At 38.0% G+C, this 18,639-nt stretch overlaps 1 protein-coding gene across 4 annotated transcripts in view; it reads left to right on the top strand.

Moving 5' to 3' along the window:
* The window catches only part of eys (eyes shut homolog), a 157,291-nt gene that overhangs the window by 124,219 nt on the left and 14,433 nt on the right, over positions 1–18,639 (top strand). For all 4 annotated transcript variants that reach the window (XM_046400985.1, XM_046400986.1, XM_046400984.1 and 1 more), the window contains 2 exons: positions 6,358–6,466; positions 11,149–11,372. In XM_046400985.1, coding sequence (XP_046256941.1) covers positions 6,358–6,466; positions 11,149–11,372 — 333 coding nt within the window. The remainder of the gene's footprint in view (positions 1–6,357; positions 6,467–11,148; positions 11,373–18,639) is intronic.

Genomic DNA, 18,639 nt, shown 5'->3' with positions numbered 1-18,639 from the left:
CGAACATTACCATAAACCTTGCAACATTAAAGTATATTTCTGCTTCTCAGAAAATTCAGTTGGATTTTTTTTATATATATATAATTAAATCTACAACCCATTTGAGGCATTCCAGTATCAGTATAGACTGAAGGCCACTACTCAAATGCTCTGTGCTGCCATTTGGGAAGGACACATTTGTTATTGGCTTGTTTTTTGGGGGCATTTTTTGATGTCTTCAGGATTTTCTTTGGGGATGTTTGGGGCAAGATGGGATAAAGTTTTAGAGTGGCAGACTCCAAATCCTCCCCTGGTCATTTGTGAGTGTGTGTACAATATTGGTTGAATCTCGTCGTGCTGAGCATTCAGTGTTCTGAGTCATTTTCATTCAAACACAGTCAAAGATTAAAAAGGATGACACATAGCTTGTCTGCAGCATCACATTTATTTTCCTTTCTTTCCTCTGAGGTGAACTCAGGTTCCCTGGCATATATGACTATTCAAATTTATGCCATTTTTTTGGATTTTTTTTTTTTTTTTTTTTTTTTTTCAAAGGAATGGGGTTAGTGTCTTAAGTACGGCTCTGAGTTACTGGGAATATTCTTTTTTATGACAGAGGATTTTTTTTTTGTAAGCATATTTTGGGTTCTGATGTTCATGCTGATGTCTGTGAAGACTGTCATATGATCTCTGTTTAAAATACACTGGATATTATTTGTCACTCAGAGCTCTGCATCAATACCTGGCCATAACAGGTACCGTTTTCTTACAATTTTGTACTTCTTTGCTGCACACTGTCAAAATGTCAGTGTAACGCTTGATCACAGAAAGTAAAGGACCCAAAATATCCTGTAGCACGGTGGCCGAGAGATCTCAACGCATGACAAATTAACTTTCACAAAGAGACAAATCGCAAGCAATTAAGAAAACATCTTCATCCATTTAGGAAACATGATGCAAACACACACAACAACCAAACATACAAATGCACTGCAGATACACACAACATGCCTGTTCATACAGTTCGACTCGTGTATCATCAGTACAAGTTCATGTTATGGACTTAGATCGTGCCACTGCTCTACTCTGTTTATGGGTAAAAGTGACTGCTACACACAGCGCAATCTCTTTTTTTCTAGGAGGCCGAAGGAATGGGTCACCCTACTCTGTCTCTGACTGGCTTTGTGTACATGGATACCCTAACTCGAATGAATCATCATTCCTCTGGCCTAAAACTAACCAATCCAACCAACAAAGACAAGTCAGGGGCAGAGTAGAGCAGGTCAGCATTTCTCAGTCATAGTAAAAGAGAACTGGCACAAGCACCCGCTCGACTTAGGTAACTTCATAAGTCATAAACAGAGGCATATCCAAGCCATGTTCAGTATTAATGTCTTCTGGAGACATACACTTTGTTTTCTGTGGCTGCACCATGTTTTTTTATGTGTTGTATTCTATGTATTTGCAGCACTTTCCTAAATGTGTGTGTCTCCTTAAGCTGTTCGGCCACTATGCTGTATAAATACATCAGGAGCAATTTGGATTCAGTGTTTTGCTCAAGGCACCCATTGACATGTGGACAGGGTGAGCCTGGGATCAATCCAGCAAAACTATGACTAATGGATATTGATGAAGCAGGGGCCGAGAAGTTGATAACACTGGCCTTCTGTTAAGGACTTGAAATCTGTGGCCCAGTTCAGGACAACCCCCCTTCCATTATCACCAGTATTTTCTCAGACTCAGTAGACATAATCCAAATGTTACAGGCTGAGTGGAACTCCCTGTGACAAATAAGGTGATCTTCATGTGTAAAATTGGCAAAGTGTCCCTTTTTCAGCCACCTGACATCTTTATGTATCTTTGTAAATCACTTTATTATGCACAGTTATAGAAGGCTTAAGTTGAATTTCAGTGTCCTAAAATAAAACCACAACAGGTTTTCTATCAGTTTCCACTTCTGCAGTTGAAACGGTCTCCTTAAAAGATTGTAACTGATGTTTTCCATCAGTTACACATTTGTGAGTCGCTCAGTCTTCCCTGCCTCAAGTCTCAAATGTCCTTGAGTAATGTATTCTTGCTTTAAAGTCCATACACAACACATCACGCGTCCAATATTCAACCACTGTACTGAGGGCAATACATTAATAAATGTGTTACATGTTGCTGTCACTGGTAGTTTTCACTCTAATATAATGAAGCATATGCCTAAAAAATGAATCTGCTAGTATTTGTATTGCTTATGGAAATTATTTGGATTATTGTTTTGATGTAAAAATGAGATTGTGAAATGTAGCCTAAACAAAGAAATGATTGCGAAGAAACACTGATCAGAATTTCAATGCTGAAGCAAAGTTCAGCACAAATGAGGACTCTGAGGTCCTGCAGTTAACATCACAGTAAGAAACTAAATTACCAAAAACTAAACTAAAACTAAGAAACTAAATAAAAATCCTGTCTTATAAAAATGTTCTTAGATTCATACTTCTAGTCTTAAGATCCCATCTGTAACTTACACATGTGTGATCTATAAATCTCAAATAAACCTAAATTGGCACCACATGCCTCGAGATTTCCCCTTATATAACGCCAGCACAAGTTTAGTCATGGACTAATGGAAGATGAGATCACAATAGAGAAGATTGAGTTCATCAAGCCTAGACTTTGCTTAAAGTTGAGATCATTTGCACAGAAAAATCAGCTTTTATGTTGGTTTTCTGCTTTTGTCCGACTTAAGATCTAAATTGATCCAAAGTGCATTCTATGAATGACGACCCGGGTCGCTTCTGTCAACTCGTTCAATAACATTCTTGCAAATACAGGACTGAGAAGGGTGTTTAGTGTCCATTGATCCACTTTGCATTTTTGGTTATAGGGCTATAGGTAATTCAAAAGTAAAATAATTGCTGCTGTAATTAGTGTTTATTTGCGTAATGGGTGAAGTAATCCCTTTGCCGTTTGGAAAAGTAATTAGTAAACAGCCATTGATTACTTTTTCCCAATCTAACACTGGACTGAACCCATTCTTAGCACTTTCCCCACTGGGTTTTAATCACTGGAAGAGTAATGGGGAAACAACATGTATTTTGGAGATTTGCCATGCCATATGTGTTTGTGGGTGAAAGATGAGGTCTTTATATTAAGCACTTTGTTTTTAAACCCACATCCTCTTGACACACTGTGAAAACTGAAGCAGCGTATGTTTATCAATCACACAGTATTCAGTGTTGTATTGACAAGTACCACCATAAATGATTCATTGAAGAAGCAACCAGCAGCCCTGCCTGCTCACTGGGAATTTCCTTTGTGAAGCACCACAATGCCAAGAGTCTTGCTGTGTGCTGTCTAATTGTGTTGCCGGAGATATAATGATAGAACACAGGCTACCCAAATTAATTGAGGCTTGCCAGTCACAGCACAAATTATGCAGCAAATGCTGCAGTGCTGCGTGTGAGAAAGTCACTGCACCAGAGCCAGAGCAGGCGTTACACTCAGTGTAGGTGGAGATTATGGTCTGATTCAGGGCTTGTTGCACTTAAGGAAAAACCTACACAGACATCCCTCCTGACATCTTGTGCAGAAGGTGCTGCAGAGTGATATGACACTGCACAATAATACTTGATTATTAATCATATGGGGGTTTATTTTCTCTCTTTTCAGTCACATCTAGTGTTTGATTCTACAGTCTGTTTTGCTAAGAACATCAAAGTAACAGGTGGTACTTGCCTGCCTTATGCATGTAATATGTGTGACCCATTTGCATTCTGCCTGCTCTCTGGCATGAAACACTACTGAGCATTGTCTATAGTTGCACAACTAATAGACTCCTTACTCTAAGTCACTAAATGACTTGCAAATTATAAATTCACCACAAGCATGTTCCACATTATCATTTCCTTTTTGCAAGAATCTGAGATATGATTAGAATAATAAGCCACTTCAAAAAAAGAAAAAAAAAACAAAAAGAAAGAAAAAGAAAAGAAAATACACTTTGCCTATCAGCCAGTGAAAACTGTTACAAGGGCACCAGTGCAGTGCGTGATGTTTTACTGCCATCTGTTGCCAATACTTTCAGATGTTTTATGCAATAGTAATATTTTAATGATGAATTTTCTGCAGGGAACTGTGGATGAGGCACGTTCAAGTAGGGTCGTGAAGACAAACGCCTTACCATCAGGTTTAACAAATGCCTTTGCGTAAAGGTGCTGTTCTGAAAATATTTGCGAGGTCCCTTAACATTGCAGGTAATATTTCAGTGGTGATCCTCAGGAAAGTTGCAGTGATGCAGTTGCACCAAATTAGTCGCACACAAGACACCATCCAAATGAGGATGTTAGAGATGACAAATCACTTATGATTAGCACATTAGCCAGATGAAGAAATGCATAAGTGATGATGGAGTAAGTGGAAATGATCACATATTTTGGTTTTGTGTGCTTGGAGAAAATCAAATATTCATATGTTTTTGTTTGTTTACCTCAAGTTGGGAATTTGCTGTTGCTGGTCCTGTGAGACCCTGCACTGAATGGTGCACAAGGGAGCCCAGTGAGAAATTACATAGTGCTTCATCTCAGCATTAGACAAACCCCGGCCTCTTTTTCCTCTGATTCACTCACATGTTTGTTTGTGTAATATAATCCATTGTGGTTTTGTGTTTATATGCCTGTGTGTATAGTGGTAATGATGATGTGGGGCTGTGGGGCACATTCAAAACTGTCTAGCTACAAGACTAAGTAACGCAGTCGTAGTCATCTTTATAAATAGTCATTTTTGCCTTAGAGCAAGACCAATGTAAATTAGCCCGGTGGAGCATTCAATGTGCTCACGAGAGTTCATCATGTAACATCATCCTGTTAGCTTAGTGAGTGTGCTCGCCGTGTCTCATAGGGACAGCATTAGCAGGCCAGATAAAAAGCTGCTGTAGTAATCACCAAAATATCTCTGTCAATAATGTCACATCTCGTGCCTCAACACTAGTCTGCTTCTGGCTCCTCAAAGACATGGATTGCAGTATTCAATATTTCAGTCTTTTCATCAGGATCCTGTGACCTGAAAATAAACAGTAGCACAATGTAGTTTCCAGAAATTACTCAGTGAGAACAGAATGACCCCAGAAACACACAGAAACACTGCAACGGGTATCTTATCGAGACAATATGTTTTATTTCATGTTTGCAGACTTGAATACCCCTTAATAATGAGCATATGTGTGTTCCTGTGTGTGTGCAAAGCAGCTCTCGTGATTTACATACCTGTTATTAGTCCACCTGAAGTTGTATATGTGTGATTGCCTCAGGGAGGCGTCCTGGAAGGCTGTTTCAAATTAGCAGGAGGGCGATTGCCCTGATTGTTTCCATCTGGCCATTAAAGCAGACATGTGAGGGTTATTCCTCATCAACAGCAGTGTGGTGGCAAAGAATGGATGAATGAATTTTGCAAAATCAGATGTTGCAGATCACAGATGTTTTACTTATGTTACATATTCACAAGGAAACAGTGAATAAACTGATGAACCAAAGAAAAAAGGTGCATCATGTAGATGACTCCTGTGTTTATGCACGTGGCACAGACCCTCTGCATAATGTACAGCCCCGTAAAGAGGCTGCAATTGTATATTGCTGGTATAGAGCCAATGATGAATTGCAGAGAGGGAATCACTTGACTTTGCCAAAGCTAGAATATGACACAAGTAGACCAGCTACTTAACATTATGGCTGCAACATTAATGACTAGTACAATTGTGTATTTCCCCAGGGAGACACGGAGGGTCAAATGATAAAATTGTCTTCCTACTCATTAGGTTTATAATGTATATCTAGTTTGTGCCCTCATTTTTATCATTAATTTATCCTGAATGACATAATGAGCACCTACACATGATGATGTCTGAGCTGACTCATTAATATTATTATTATTATTATTATTATTTATTTGTTTATTTATTCTGTGCTTGGTCATGTAAATTCAAGTGGCTCTGGGTGTTCTAGACTGGACTGCAGTATTTACAGGCATTATGAACAACTTAAAGCAGAACCCTGTTTCTGGACTTATTATTATTTAAATGCATTTAAATGCTGTGGAAGAGGTTCCCTTTTTTTCTTATGTCCCGTGGGTTTCTTAGTGTAGGATACCAAAACATGATTGCTTCCGACCCAATCTACCAGTGCATAATGCCTCTCAGAAAAATAGGCCGTAATGTGTAAGACGTTGTACATTGTCAGCTTATAGCACAAGTCTCAATGGTCACATTAGCAGCTTCGCTACTGTGACTGCTCTGTCTGTTTCTCCATCCGAATGTTTTTCATGCTTTGCTGGATTTATTGTATCAGATATCGCAGCCTTTCTAACTGACCCTGGTCTCTCTCTGTTTTCTCTCGACAGATACAATCTTCCTGTTGGCAAACAAGTAGGGTCATGTATGATTGAAATAGCTGCAGATAATGGCACAGCTCAGCGTCTCGAGGAGTTTGCGTCTCACCCCGTGTCAGAGGTAACCTGAACTGCCTGCGGTCAAAACAACCCTGTGTACCGTCATTTTCTTATATTAGCATTTCTAACCCATAATCACATCTTTTGTGTCTCCTTTTCCTTAGACAAATTACAACGTTAACTAAAGGAACAGAATAATTTGGTATGCATACCAAAGCATCCAAGAGTAAACAGTTAAAGGAAATAGATCAGATATCATTTATTCACAGAGCAACTTTCACAACCATTTTGGATGACACGTTTTTGGATTGGAGTGTTTCTCCTTATTCCAAGCAGCACATTAAATAAGTGTATGTATTAAATGAGTGCAGAAAGTGACACTCTTTTCCACTTATTTAAAACATTATCATCCAACTTCTCTGGAAACAGGTGAATTTGAGGTTGAGGCTGTTCCGGCAATACATTTTGTTCTTTTTAGTATCAATTAAGTGGGCGTTCAGGCTGCAAAATAAACTAAAGGGACTGCATTGGTGGGGTGTTGCTTCAGGTGCTTGTGAGGCATAGAATAACTATAATAATATCATGAAAAAATAATCTAGTAATTAGATCTCTGATTTTAAAGGTTTATCAGGTGTTAAAGCATTGCGCAGCAGGTTCGAATATTATGAGGAAGGACTTTGTTACTATGGAAATTATCAAGGCTGCAGTTAGTTTATCTTTCATCATGAAGATTGTGAGGTAAACAATAATTAAATATGGTATTTATGTTATGAAATAATCTACCAAGAATGTGCACATATGTGATTGGCCGCCACAGCACCTTGATGGATGATGTTTTCTGGTACAAGCTGAGCCAGGTTCAGCTGTTTTGCCAGACAACCCTGCATTATTTTTCTTTTTTGGCAGACCCAGTGGATGATGTGCCTGCATTCTTTCATCCTCAGAGTGGCCTAAAGCTCATTATTAAGCAGCATTTAGAATCCAGCAAACTTATTTTACTTACTTAGTTACTTACTGGGGTAGTTTGTGAGTGAAATCCAAATTTTACCTGTTTCAAACTGCTTGTATTTACATTTAAGATGTGGCTTTTATTCGACGGTGAAAGTTTGATGAAGCATTTGAATATGTTCACTGTAAGGTTTTAAAAAGACATTGTTTTGGTGTTGGTAATGTCACGTATATCAGCACCAATATCCGTGAAAGGATACTGTAAAATGGTTAGTTGTTTGGTTTATATGGACTAAAAGCTGCTGCCTGTATACATACAACAAAAGCATAGATCATATGAGTTTACAATTGATTTATTTTTTATCTTTAACTGCTTATAGAACTAGTGGCAGCAGAGTCATGAGCAGATTAACCATATGTTTTCAAAGCCTGCCCGGCACACTGTTTTTCAGTAACAGCAGATGCTTCCATTAAAAACAGACACACCTGTTACATCATTTGCTAAGATGATCACACTTGGCAAATAATGTTCTTAATGGAAAGTATAAGCAGCATTAAGCTAGTTCTCACTTGTTAATCACAGGCCAATCCTTTCACTCTGCCCCATTAATTTGATGAACAACACCTATATTTGTTATTAAATTAATAATTTTGTTTTTCATTTTCAAAGGCACAAAGAGGGGCTCAACCTTCCCATAGGCTCAATGTGCCTGCCCCTCATCCCCACCCCCACCCCAACCCATCCTCACTGTGATTTATGGTCCTCTAATTTGAGATGCCAAGATGTTTCTCATTCCTTTTTTTTTCTTTTTTCATAATAACACATTCATTACACAAGTATCTTTTCTACAATTATGTTGCCTGTTGGTTGCCAGTTGCCCCAGCTTTTATAAAAGATGAATGTATCTTTAAAGAATGATGAATGGATTTTGATTTTAGTTGGTGCTCAGTGGCAGTCAGATTCATCAGAATGTGTACAAATTAGACAAAGGATTATACTTGCTGGCATGCAACAGGTGAGCTTTGGGCTAATTTAATGAAATTTGTGTGCAGTTGGTAAAGCAGAAAACTCAATGTTGAAATAAAGCAGTAAATGATGCAGACTACAATGTGAGCTTCATGCTGTAGCCTGATGGCAATGGATTAAAAAAACCTTTTGTGGCAAATTTCATATTTTTTGGCTCATGAATAAAATTGTTGTAACTCAACATTATGAAACCACAGAGGAGCCTGAGATGGGTTAAAACCAACACTCCACACATGGCCTGGTTGCAGACCTTAGAGAGATCGTGAAGTTAGCTGTCAGACTGCTGAGGCTCATCGCGCACTTCAGCAGATGTCCGTGCAGCACTACTCAACAAGCATTACCAAAATAAATTGGCATTTGTCAAATTATAAGTGGCAGTAGAAACGCTGGACTGTAAAGTCAGTAACTCATATCCACTATTACTTTCGGCAGTTTAGACTGGGAGCCAACATACGGCGAGGAGAGAACATTTCAGTCAGAATATTTTTAATTTGCTCTTACTCACTGCTTGCTCACTGCACATATTGCCTGTACGAGGGTTCAGGATCCAGACTATTATAAACATGCTGATCATATCTCTTTGAAAATTTGATGCTACATTTCTAACTACTTATTTTCATCAAGCAAACTCTTAGTGCTCAGTTACAATTAAATGCACTACATTTTTTACCTTGAGATGCTATGTTTTTCACCACTGCTAATCTAAACTGGCCCACACGTGCATTAGGACACTATCTAGAATCACACTAATGTAAAGGAGGACACGTTGGCCAGTTCTGCCTTTAAGTAGAAGTCAAGAATCAGCCTACACCATTTATGAACCCACTCTGTGAGTCTGCTTAGATCAGTCCATCTTTCAAATGGACTGTGCTCATAAACATGGTAAACACACTTGAAGGCACCATAAAGTCATTCCATATCAGCCCATCAACAGTATGTAGCTCCAGTGTCTCAAAGCCAGTCGGCGTATCACATTAGACACAGTGGAGCTCATTGTAAAAGCATCCAGCCACAGGGGCTTATTTTATTTCAGTGATCAGCTTTGTTAAGGTTAGTTTCAGGGCTCTTAACTTTGCGGTGACATCACACACACGTTCCTGTGAGCCCGCTCATCAGTATCTTTTCAAAGACTTTCAAATATGAAGCAGTTATGTCATTTAAAGCTTGTATCAAGCCAACATCCCAAATGATTATGTGGTCTAACACTTTGCCGTGCCTCCACTGAACACCTCCACTGCAGCTGTCCAACACCTTTCCTTAAGCGCCAGCATGTCATGATGAATGTTACACATGAGGGACGTCAAAGCCATATAAATTCTGAAATGACTGCTCAGATTTCATAACGGCTGATAGAAAAAGTCAAAATGAGTGTGATTTGATACATTCACAGTGTCATTAAGAAAGTTAATTTCTTTATTCTTTATGAAAGGTTTTTTTTTGTATTTTATGTATATTGTATTCCATACAAAGATATCATCAGCATAACCCTTTACCCAATAGAAGGATGTCTAGAACTGAGTCTTGAAGACCATATGGTGAGTAGGATACTGTATTATTTCTGACATACAGCCTATAGTAGTGTCTGTCAAATACAGAACTTCATGACATGAGAGAGCTGCATTGTTACAATAAAATATTAAATATAATGGCCCTCTGTATGGAAACCAGTACTCACATCTACAATGATTGGGTGAAAAACAAACAAGTATCCGTACTAACAAGTTTAAACAATGACATTGTGTACAGTCAGTAAGCCTTCCAGAGTTGCTGCCAGCAGTCAAAATTAAATGGAAAGTGTTTTGTATTATTATGTTATTTCTTGTAGGATGGAAAATGTTTGAAATGTCAAGTGGAGTTCCCAATGTGTCTACATAGAGCAGGAAAGGACTTTGTTTCTACTAAACTAAAGTCTGACATTGTACAAATTATAGTGGGTTTGTGATCTTATTATTATGGAAATTAATTTAATGATAAATTGCAAGCTATAAAGGGAAGCCATTTACCCTGTATATTACATTATTGACTGATACGGTGACATTGATTCAGGAGTTTTATTTTGAAATCCACTGTCAGCCTGTTGCATAATTTGAAAGAATGTGTAATGAAGCTGTGATAAATGTTGATATGTCTTCATAAATTAATCATCGTGTATGGTGAAGTGTGAAAGTGTTATGTAAACCTTGCAAATAGAAAGAAGTTTTAAATATTCATTTGAACAACTGGAGGTCATCTCTGTGAACGAAATATATGTAATTTAGAGCTAATGTGAAATAGCCTTGTGCTACATTTTTTTTTTTTTTTAATGCAGCTACCATGGTAACAGGCGCAATTATGTTTTACTTGTTAAATTGACCGTTATGGTGCGATAAGCTGCAAGTTCACAGAATTTATCTACATTAATTCTACCCAATTACCTTGCACATCAAAGAAAGCTTGCAGCAGTTTTTTAGATATTCTATCACTGTATCACGATATGTGTTGTTACATAATGGTAGGACTGAAAAAGGAAAAGGTTTTTTTTTCCAGTTTCATGTCATGCAGTGTAATGCTAAAACTGGACAGTAACATTAGCTGATAGTGTTACTCTTTCTTATTGATTTTAATATACAGCAAGGTCCTGTTAATGTAATAATAGTGTTAATATATTCACACACACTGATATAGAGAGTCTGTTTTTAGCTGCTTCAAGGGAGAGGTATTGTATGATTTAGTATGATTCACTTAAGGTTAACGCTGATCACTGGCTTTTCACCATATTTTTTTTGCAGGCACCCTTTGGACCCATATTTCTTGGGGATGTCTCGCCCCACTGGGAGATGCATGATGGGAGCGCAAAGGGAGCAAGGAGATTCATTGGATGTATCAGGGAACTTCAGGTCAACTCAAAGGAGATTTACTTGGTGGGTGAGGCAGTGAGAGGGAGAAACATCAAGAACTGTGACCCACCTGTCTGCCAGCACCTTCCCTGTCGTAACGGGGGAACCTGTGTCAGGTACTGGGTCACCTTTCACATTAATGAAAAATTACTAAACTATCTTTGAACTTGAAATCCATTAAGGATATAAAATACAGTATCTCAAATACTTTTTTTTCTTTCGTAATAATAACAGGTAACATGAAAGAACTCATCCCAGATGTGATTTGAAGTGGTGTTACAGACATGCACTCATCAAACAAAGCAAAAGTTTTAATTTGATGTGCTTATGTTATAAACAACGAAGAGTATGAGTGAGACATTTCATGTCCTGGTTAGACCAGCTTTTTCTTCATGACCTTGTGAGTAAGTATGAATGTTGTAGTGCTTGAGATCGGCCAAGACCACATGTTCAAGGATATCATGGTCTGAACTACGTGTTACTGTAACAGATGTGAAACGTCCTGCTTCATATGAGTGGGACCACGTCAAACTTTTATCAGCACAAATAAAAGTCAGCTGAGTGTAAGAGACACTAGTTATAGTTGCTTGTCAGCTACTTGCCTTTCTGTGGAAGTTTATTCAGCTTAAAGATGATCACTATTTCAGTATTATGGTTAGAAGAATAACTGTTTCTGCCAGATCATGCTATATTAATCATATCCTTATGTTCCTGTTTCAAAAACTTGGTTGTCATATTGGCCTTGCTGTGTATGCAGTGTGTTGATCCACACATTTGTGTTCTAATAAGGTAAACAAACATAACATAGCTTAATTAAGTTTTGATATCATAGTTTTGACTCACACTGCTCTGGTTGCTCTTGACTCGGTATGAAGCAGGACTGTTGCAGCTGTGTTTCTGCTGGAGGAATACATATCCCATTTTAAATTGCTTACCCAACTTTTAAAAACCTGAATGCAGTTGTGACTGTGGAACAGGAGCTTTGAGTCAGTCAGTCAGTGAATGAAATGACAGTTTTGGCTACAGCACCTCTTCCCACCACCTGCTATTTCTTAATGCAGAACTGTCAGGCTTATCTTATCTACTTTGAAATAATTTCAGTTTAGGCCTCCTCTATGCTAACTGCGCACTGTGACATGTTGAGCTGGGACTCACCAGCAGCAGAAATCAACAAAAATTGATCAGTATTTGCATGATAAAGTGAAAAATTTTATTTTGGCATCCCTGTGGATAATTGTCACCACAACATGTAGGCGTTTTTGTCTCAGGGTGACCTGAATTGAAAAGGGTTTTTTTGTGGTGAAGTTTGGAACATGCGTGTCACCAACAGTAGCATGTTACTGTATTTCCATATTTTAATCTAGCAATGAACAAACTATTACATGGGCTGCAGCTTTGCAAACTGACCTTTTTGTTAAATATTTGAATTTTCCCAGCGTTTGCAACACTGCACCAAATAAATAAATGCACAACACAGAATAAATGTGCAATAACAGAAACCCAGGCAGAAAAGCAACTGCCAGCTTCAGTGTGATGACACCTGATCTGCCTCAGTTCAGCAATACCTCTGTGACGACTCTGCACAGTAAGAGAGGTCACTTAATTGTTGACCATCTCCTGGTTTTCTTCAGCTTTGTGCTCAGTGAAAAATTTTCAGACCACCTCCTGCTGATGACTTCTGGTCTTGGCTTTGACCTTATATGACATTTAATACAGATAAAAAAAAAATAACTTGCCAAAATGTCCTACAGTAGTTACTTATCTGGCAGAGGAAAAAGTTCTTTTCAAAAAAATCAATGTTAGTATCATCAGTATTAAAACTGAAGGAACTTATCTATATCCAAATTTTTAAAGCTGCTTTAGTAAATATCTTAATTTTATTGATGGATCACATGACTGCTTGTATGTGAAAACACCTTTTGAACCCAGCTTTGTAGTTCCCATCAGTTCTATGAAATGTGTCGTTGCAACTATCATGTGCATGTTATTTTGGTTTCACAGCCCTCAACGGTACTGTTTTAATCATCATCAGGATGATGTTTTTAGCCAGAGCACTAAAAAGCTCCAAAAACCCACAGTACCCTGCAACTAGCAGGTTAACAATAGTGGGTTTAGCTGCTGAAGAGCCAGAAATATCCTTCAGAAGTTGGAGTACAGCAAAAACTGAGCTAAAACAGACAGTTAACTTTACATTCATCAGATGGACACATTACAGTCGCTCTGTGTCTGTTGGGTGTGTAACTAAGTGCCTGTTACTAACATGTTTACCAACCCAGCTAACAAGATAATTAGAGCAATCATTCTGACCTCAAGTGGCTAGAAATATCTGTTGATGCAAAATCACTTTAGACTGTATGATTGCATGTTTTAGCTTCAGTATTGTTTTTTTATATTGCATTATTTTTGCCTTTATTGGAAGTTAGATTATTATGTGCCATTCACCTCTAAAAAAAAGAGGAGGATAAATAAGAGTGTTGACGTATTCTTTGTTTGGCTAAGGTAGTCAAGTCGTGGTCCTTCAACCTCATCAGACTACTATCACATCCCACTTACCCACAATTTTGCCTCTTTTTTAAGGAATGCATGAACTACATATGATGCCCTTTCACCTTCGCTAATCAAGAAAATAGCTGCTCTAAATGTCTTCTTCATTGTGCTGTGACACTATAAACTCAAAATGAAAAGGAGCACCAGGAATATTGGAATATGAATGACTTTAAGAATACCAATTAAGAGCTGGTGGCATGTGGTCACATTGGCTTGTCATGTTCGAAAGAATGGGGCTTGCAATTTTCTGTGTGATGAATACACGTTAATGCAGTATCCTCTTGAACCACACAGCGAGCAGGGGTCATCAGAAGTTCACGCAGAGCTCTCTTCATTCTGTTAGAGGCTGGATTTCCACAATATAATAGAATGAAAAAAGGTTCTGATTGTGGGTTCAGTTGGGGTGATTTCAGCATTGCCCCCTTATTATGTGGTTTTCTGTTCACTTAGGCATGCCGAAATATCAATATTAAACCTGAGAGGATAATGGCTTGTGGTTGGCGGGTGATACATACGTATTAGGTATTTAAGTGACAACAATGTGAATAAGCCAGGCAATAGACAGCTAAGGGCTGTGGCCTTTTATTCTTCAGTGCCAGCTCTGTGATGCTGCATATCTATGTCATTTATAAACCTCAGCTGCGGGTTGCAGAGACCATGTCATCAGACTAACTGTAAATATAGCAGATGGAAATGTGAAAACGGAAATCGTTTCCGAGCGGCACACACACATATTCATGCTGTAAGCACTTTGCAGTTGTGCTGTAGCAAACAAGAACACAAGATTTAAGAGTTTTTCAGCAGAGCCAAATGTAAACACCTGTATTTACACAGTCGCCCAGTTATTTATGAAATGCAACATGTTATCATCTCCTGATTAGACAGTTAGAAAAAAAGACATAAACAACTCCACTATCCCTCTGGTGTAATCCACACGTTGTATAGTTGAATATACGATCAGCTGCAGCAGATGCAGTGTGAAGATACTTGCACCTGCATCCCATTCCTTGACTGATGGTGTCCCTTTGTGCTTTTGTGTTGGTGTCTGTGGTGGACCTGCAGGGTGTCTGTGGTTAGGGCATGGGGACTAGGATTTGAGACTGTCTGCATTACGTCCAGCAGTGTTCTGTTTCTGTGTTATTATTCATGAGCATAAAAAGTTCATGACTTTAAACGCCAAGAAGAGCATTAAGTTCATTTCACAAAATCTGAAACTGATTATTTCATTTCGTACAAACTTATTAGTGAACAAATGTTTATGTACACATTGAACGCGTGTGAGTGACACTAGCATCCATTTGGACTAACACTTCTGTCCCCCTGACGGCTTGAGTCCAATATTCACTTTTCTTTCAACATTATTTTTGGTCTCTATCAACTCTTGATGAAAATTTGTTGATCTCTTGCTGCTAAATGCTTCACTATGTTCTCCAACTAGTTGCTAACTTTTTCTGCTGTTTGGTTCATTAGCGAATATATGGTTGATGAAGGAGGTGAGAGTGAGGTAAAACAGGCTATAAAACTGAAACAGTTGACTGAAAGACGCTGAAACACAGAGACAAAGTGCAGAGTCATGTATTAAATCTCTGTGGGTGCATCAGAGCAGAGTTCATACAGACACTAGCTAATTGGCTGCAGTAGACATGGTGCCTTGCTCCTTCTGTTATGGTCCAGCTTCAGTGGCACTCACATCTCCGTCTAACAGTGAATAGTTATAGTTCTCCATTTCGCTGTTTGTAAGAGTTCTTCACAAATAAAGTAAAAACATTTTTTTTTTTTTTATTAATCAGAGTTTCAGTTATACTTGCTTCAAAGTACCGAGAAAATAACTCAAGGTCCAAGAAACAATTATTTTAATTAACCATAAGAAACAAAATAGCTATCATCTTGTGTGCTATTACAGTCCCTGAAGAATATTTCCAGAGAAAACTTGCTCATTACAGAGTTTATTGTATTTGTGTCTTTGAATTTTGGAGGGCAAGTACATTCAAAACAACTGTGTGACAGATGCTTTAGTTTTTTGGGGGTTTTTTTGGTCAATTTGGTTATTTTTATACATTTTCTTGTTTAAAAATAATTTTCTGTCGAACCTTGACACACTTACAAGTCTCACATGGCTCAGTATGAAAACATACAGGAACAAGACAAGCTTGTGAATTTTCTTTTGAACCAGACCAAACTAAGCTAAGTATAGTTTAGCAGAGCAGAAAAGATAAAACAGCAGAAAGATAGAAGGTCAATGAATGCACGTTGAGTCCATATACTGTATATATATATATATATATATATCTTGTGTTGTTATTCTGTATTTTTATTATTGCCGTCAAATTCCATTTAAAAAAAAAACAAAACTAACATTAGTACCGTCTCTCAGCTTCGCTCTCCCACCTGTGGCGCACAGCCCCAAACCCACTGTTTCTTGGTGAGGACGTAAATCTTCACATACAAAAAGAAGGTTGCGGGGGATGGTCGTAATTTCCTGGGTACAGCTGAGCACTGTAGTTTTTAGTAAACTGTATATTTTCCAGATTAATTAACAACACAGTATTAGTGATAACAAGTCCGACTTTACGCTGACATCTCAAAATGTATTATTAGGCACAAAATGATTATTTTGTGACCTCAGTATAACCCAAACTATCATCTTTTTTTTTTTTTTTTGTGCAAGACTGGTGACTGGTGATTATATGTTGTCAGTTGACATACAGTACAGCTGTTTACTGCAATAGAGCACAAATTAGAAAACAAAACAGAAGTAACCTAGACACAACCTTCTGTGGTGTCAGAGACTGTAGGTGGGTCTTGTGGGAAACATTGTGACCTCCAGTTAAGGGAACATTTTCTCTGCATCGAGGTGTTAGACATCTACAGAGCATTCAAGACAAAAACATCATCTCATTTTATTTATTATTTTATTTATCCGGCATGAGCCAGTCTTCCGTGTGCACATCATTTTTTACTTAATGGCTGTTTCTTCCTTTCAGACATTTTTTGTCAGTAATAGTATGAGCTGTTTTTTATTGTCACTTTTCTCCTTTTAAACACTTTTTCAGTTTTGGTTCCAGTAACAATACAGATCCAAATTTGGCCTTTTTTCTTTTCAAATGCTATGTTTCTACACAGAAGTAAATAGAATTTCTCATCACTTGGCCTGATGACAGCTTGCTATTGCTACCTCTGTGTGTTTGTGAGAGTGAAGACCAGCAATAGTGCTGCATCACAGCATGCAGTCTAAGTAGAGTGGAAGTTTTGTGTTCATAGAGAAAATGTCACCCGTCATAGAGGCTGGTTGAATTGATAGCTGGAGCAAAATTTTCCTACCACGACTAAAGTGAGAAGATATTTAAATCATTATAACAATTTCATTTCTGAGGCATAGAGGCAACACCATAAGTTTATTAAAAGGTACTGTTGTGTAACATGCAATAAGGTTTTGCTTCATTTTCAGTCAATGTATCAGGAGTTTAATATATTATTATATATGAGCCTAGAATAAACTGGCGCATTTGAAAAGTGTAGGCTTTTAAATATGTGAATATGCTTTAGTGATACAGAAATGCACAGTTTTCTTCCAAGTGCAGTGTGTTCCAGGTTGGACTGTCTGATCTCTTGAGAAAAGTTCCCTCATGCTTTATGCCTCCTTTCTATAAGGATGTTATTTCAAGTATCATCTAAAGCATGCTTCTTTACAGCAGTTTGTTTCAAAAGACTCAGCAGACATCACCCTTTTTCACCGGCAAGAAAAATGTTTGCAGGGGTGCTTGGAAGAGGTCAGGGAAATATCGAACAGCCGTATGCTAAAAGGGGAGCCTGAGTGAATGCCATGTGTAAACTCTGTTTCATGCCTTTGCTCAAATTCAGAAGGCAAATAATTGAGTGAGAAACTAGTCGTCTTTCAAATGATTTTCCCTCCCACCCACCAAGAATCACTGGGTCTGTAGCACAACAATGTCCGATTGGCTGTCCTCGATACTGGAAAGCAAGTGGCTTTTCAGTACCAAAGCAGTTTTTCTCTATAAATAATATCTTTTAAACCCACTGGTCCTTTTTATTTTAACAAAGAATAAAGTGGGCTAAATGCTTTCATCCCAAGAACTGAAGACCACCATGGATGATGAGCTTCATCAGTGCCTTAGTGTAGAAATGTATTTGCATACCAACAAGCACTTGAAAAGAAGTGTTCTGTAAATAACTTAAAAGAGAGGAAATTAGAAAAATGCATGTGGCCACACAGCTTATTGTTCTGGCTGACAGGGATATCATAAGCTAGGCAGTCAATTATTCATCATTTTATCTGGTACTCATTAGATTAAAAATGTAGTTTGCCTTAATAATTTATCCAGTCCACAGTGTGCTGTAGTGGTGCAGTCTTTGAATGGCGTGAGACAGGCCGAGTACCAGCTTTAGGCATTGGTGATTAACATATTCAAATTAGTTTGCAAACATTACTACAATTTCATAATCAAAGTGATTACCTCAGCCAAATTAAAATAACCTTTTGTCACCCCCACACATCCAAGTTTTGATTAGACCAATTAAAACTCAAGTGTTTTCAACCGTGCTCCTTCCCCTCGCCTATCTACACTTTACCTTTTTGTAGCCAGCAGTATCTGCTGCCTGGTTTAAGTGCTTATAAACATGTCATTTGACAATTTATTATCTTCCCTTAAATTAGATTTGGTTTAGTAAATTAACTCTTGAGGACCAAACTTGTTCTTTAAAGACACAAAGATATTTGTATCTCTTGCAAAGATGTATATGTCAGGCAAGAATTCACGTCCAATTGATTCTTCTCCGCTGTTAATTGTAAGCTGCTTTCAACACATCTGGAGAGAA

This window comes from Scatophagus argus, chromosome 10 (assembly GCF_020382885.2).
Source record: "Scatophagus argus isolate fScaArg1 chromosome 10, fScaArg1.pri, whole genome shotgun sequence".
NCBI lineage: Eukaryota > Metazoa > Chordata > Actinopteri > Scatophagidae > Scatophagus > Scatophagus argus.
The sequence above is the reverse complement of the archived record's forward strand: the minus strand, read 5'-3'. Positions and strand labels throughout refer to the sequence as shown.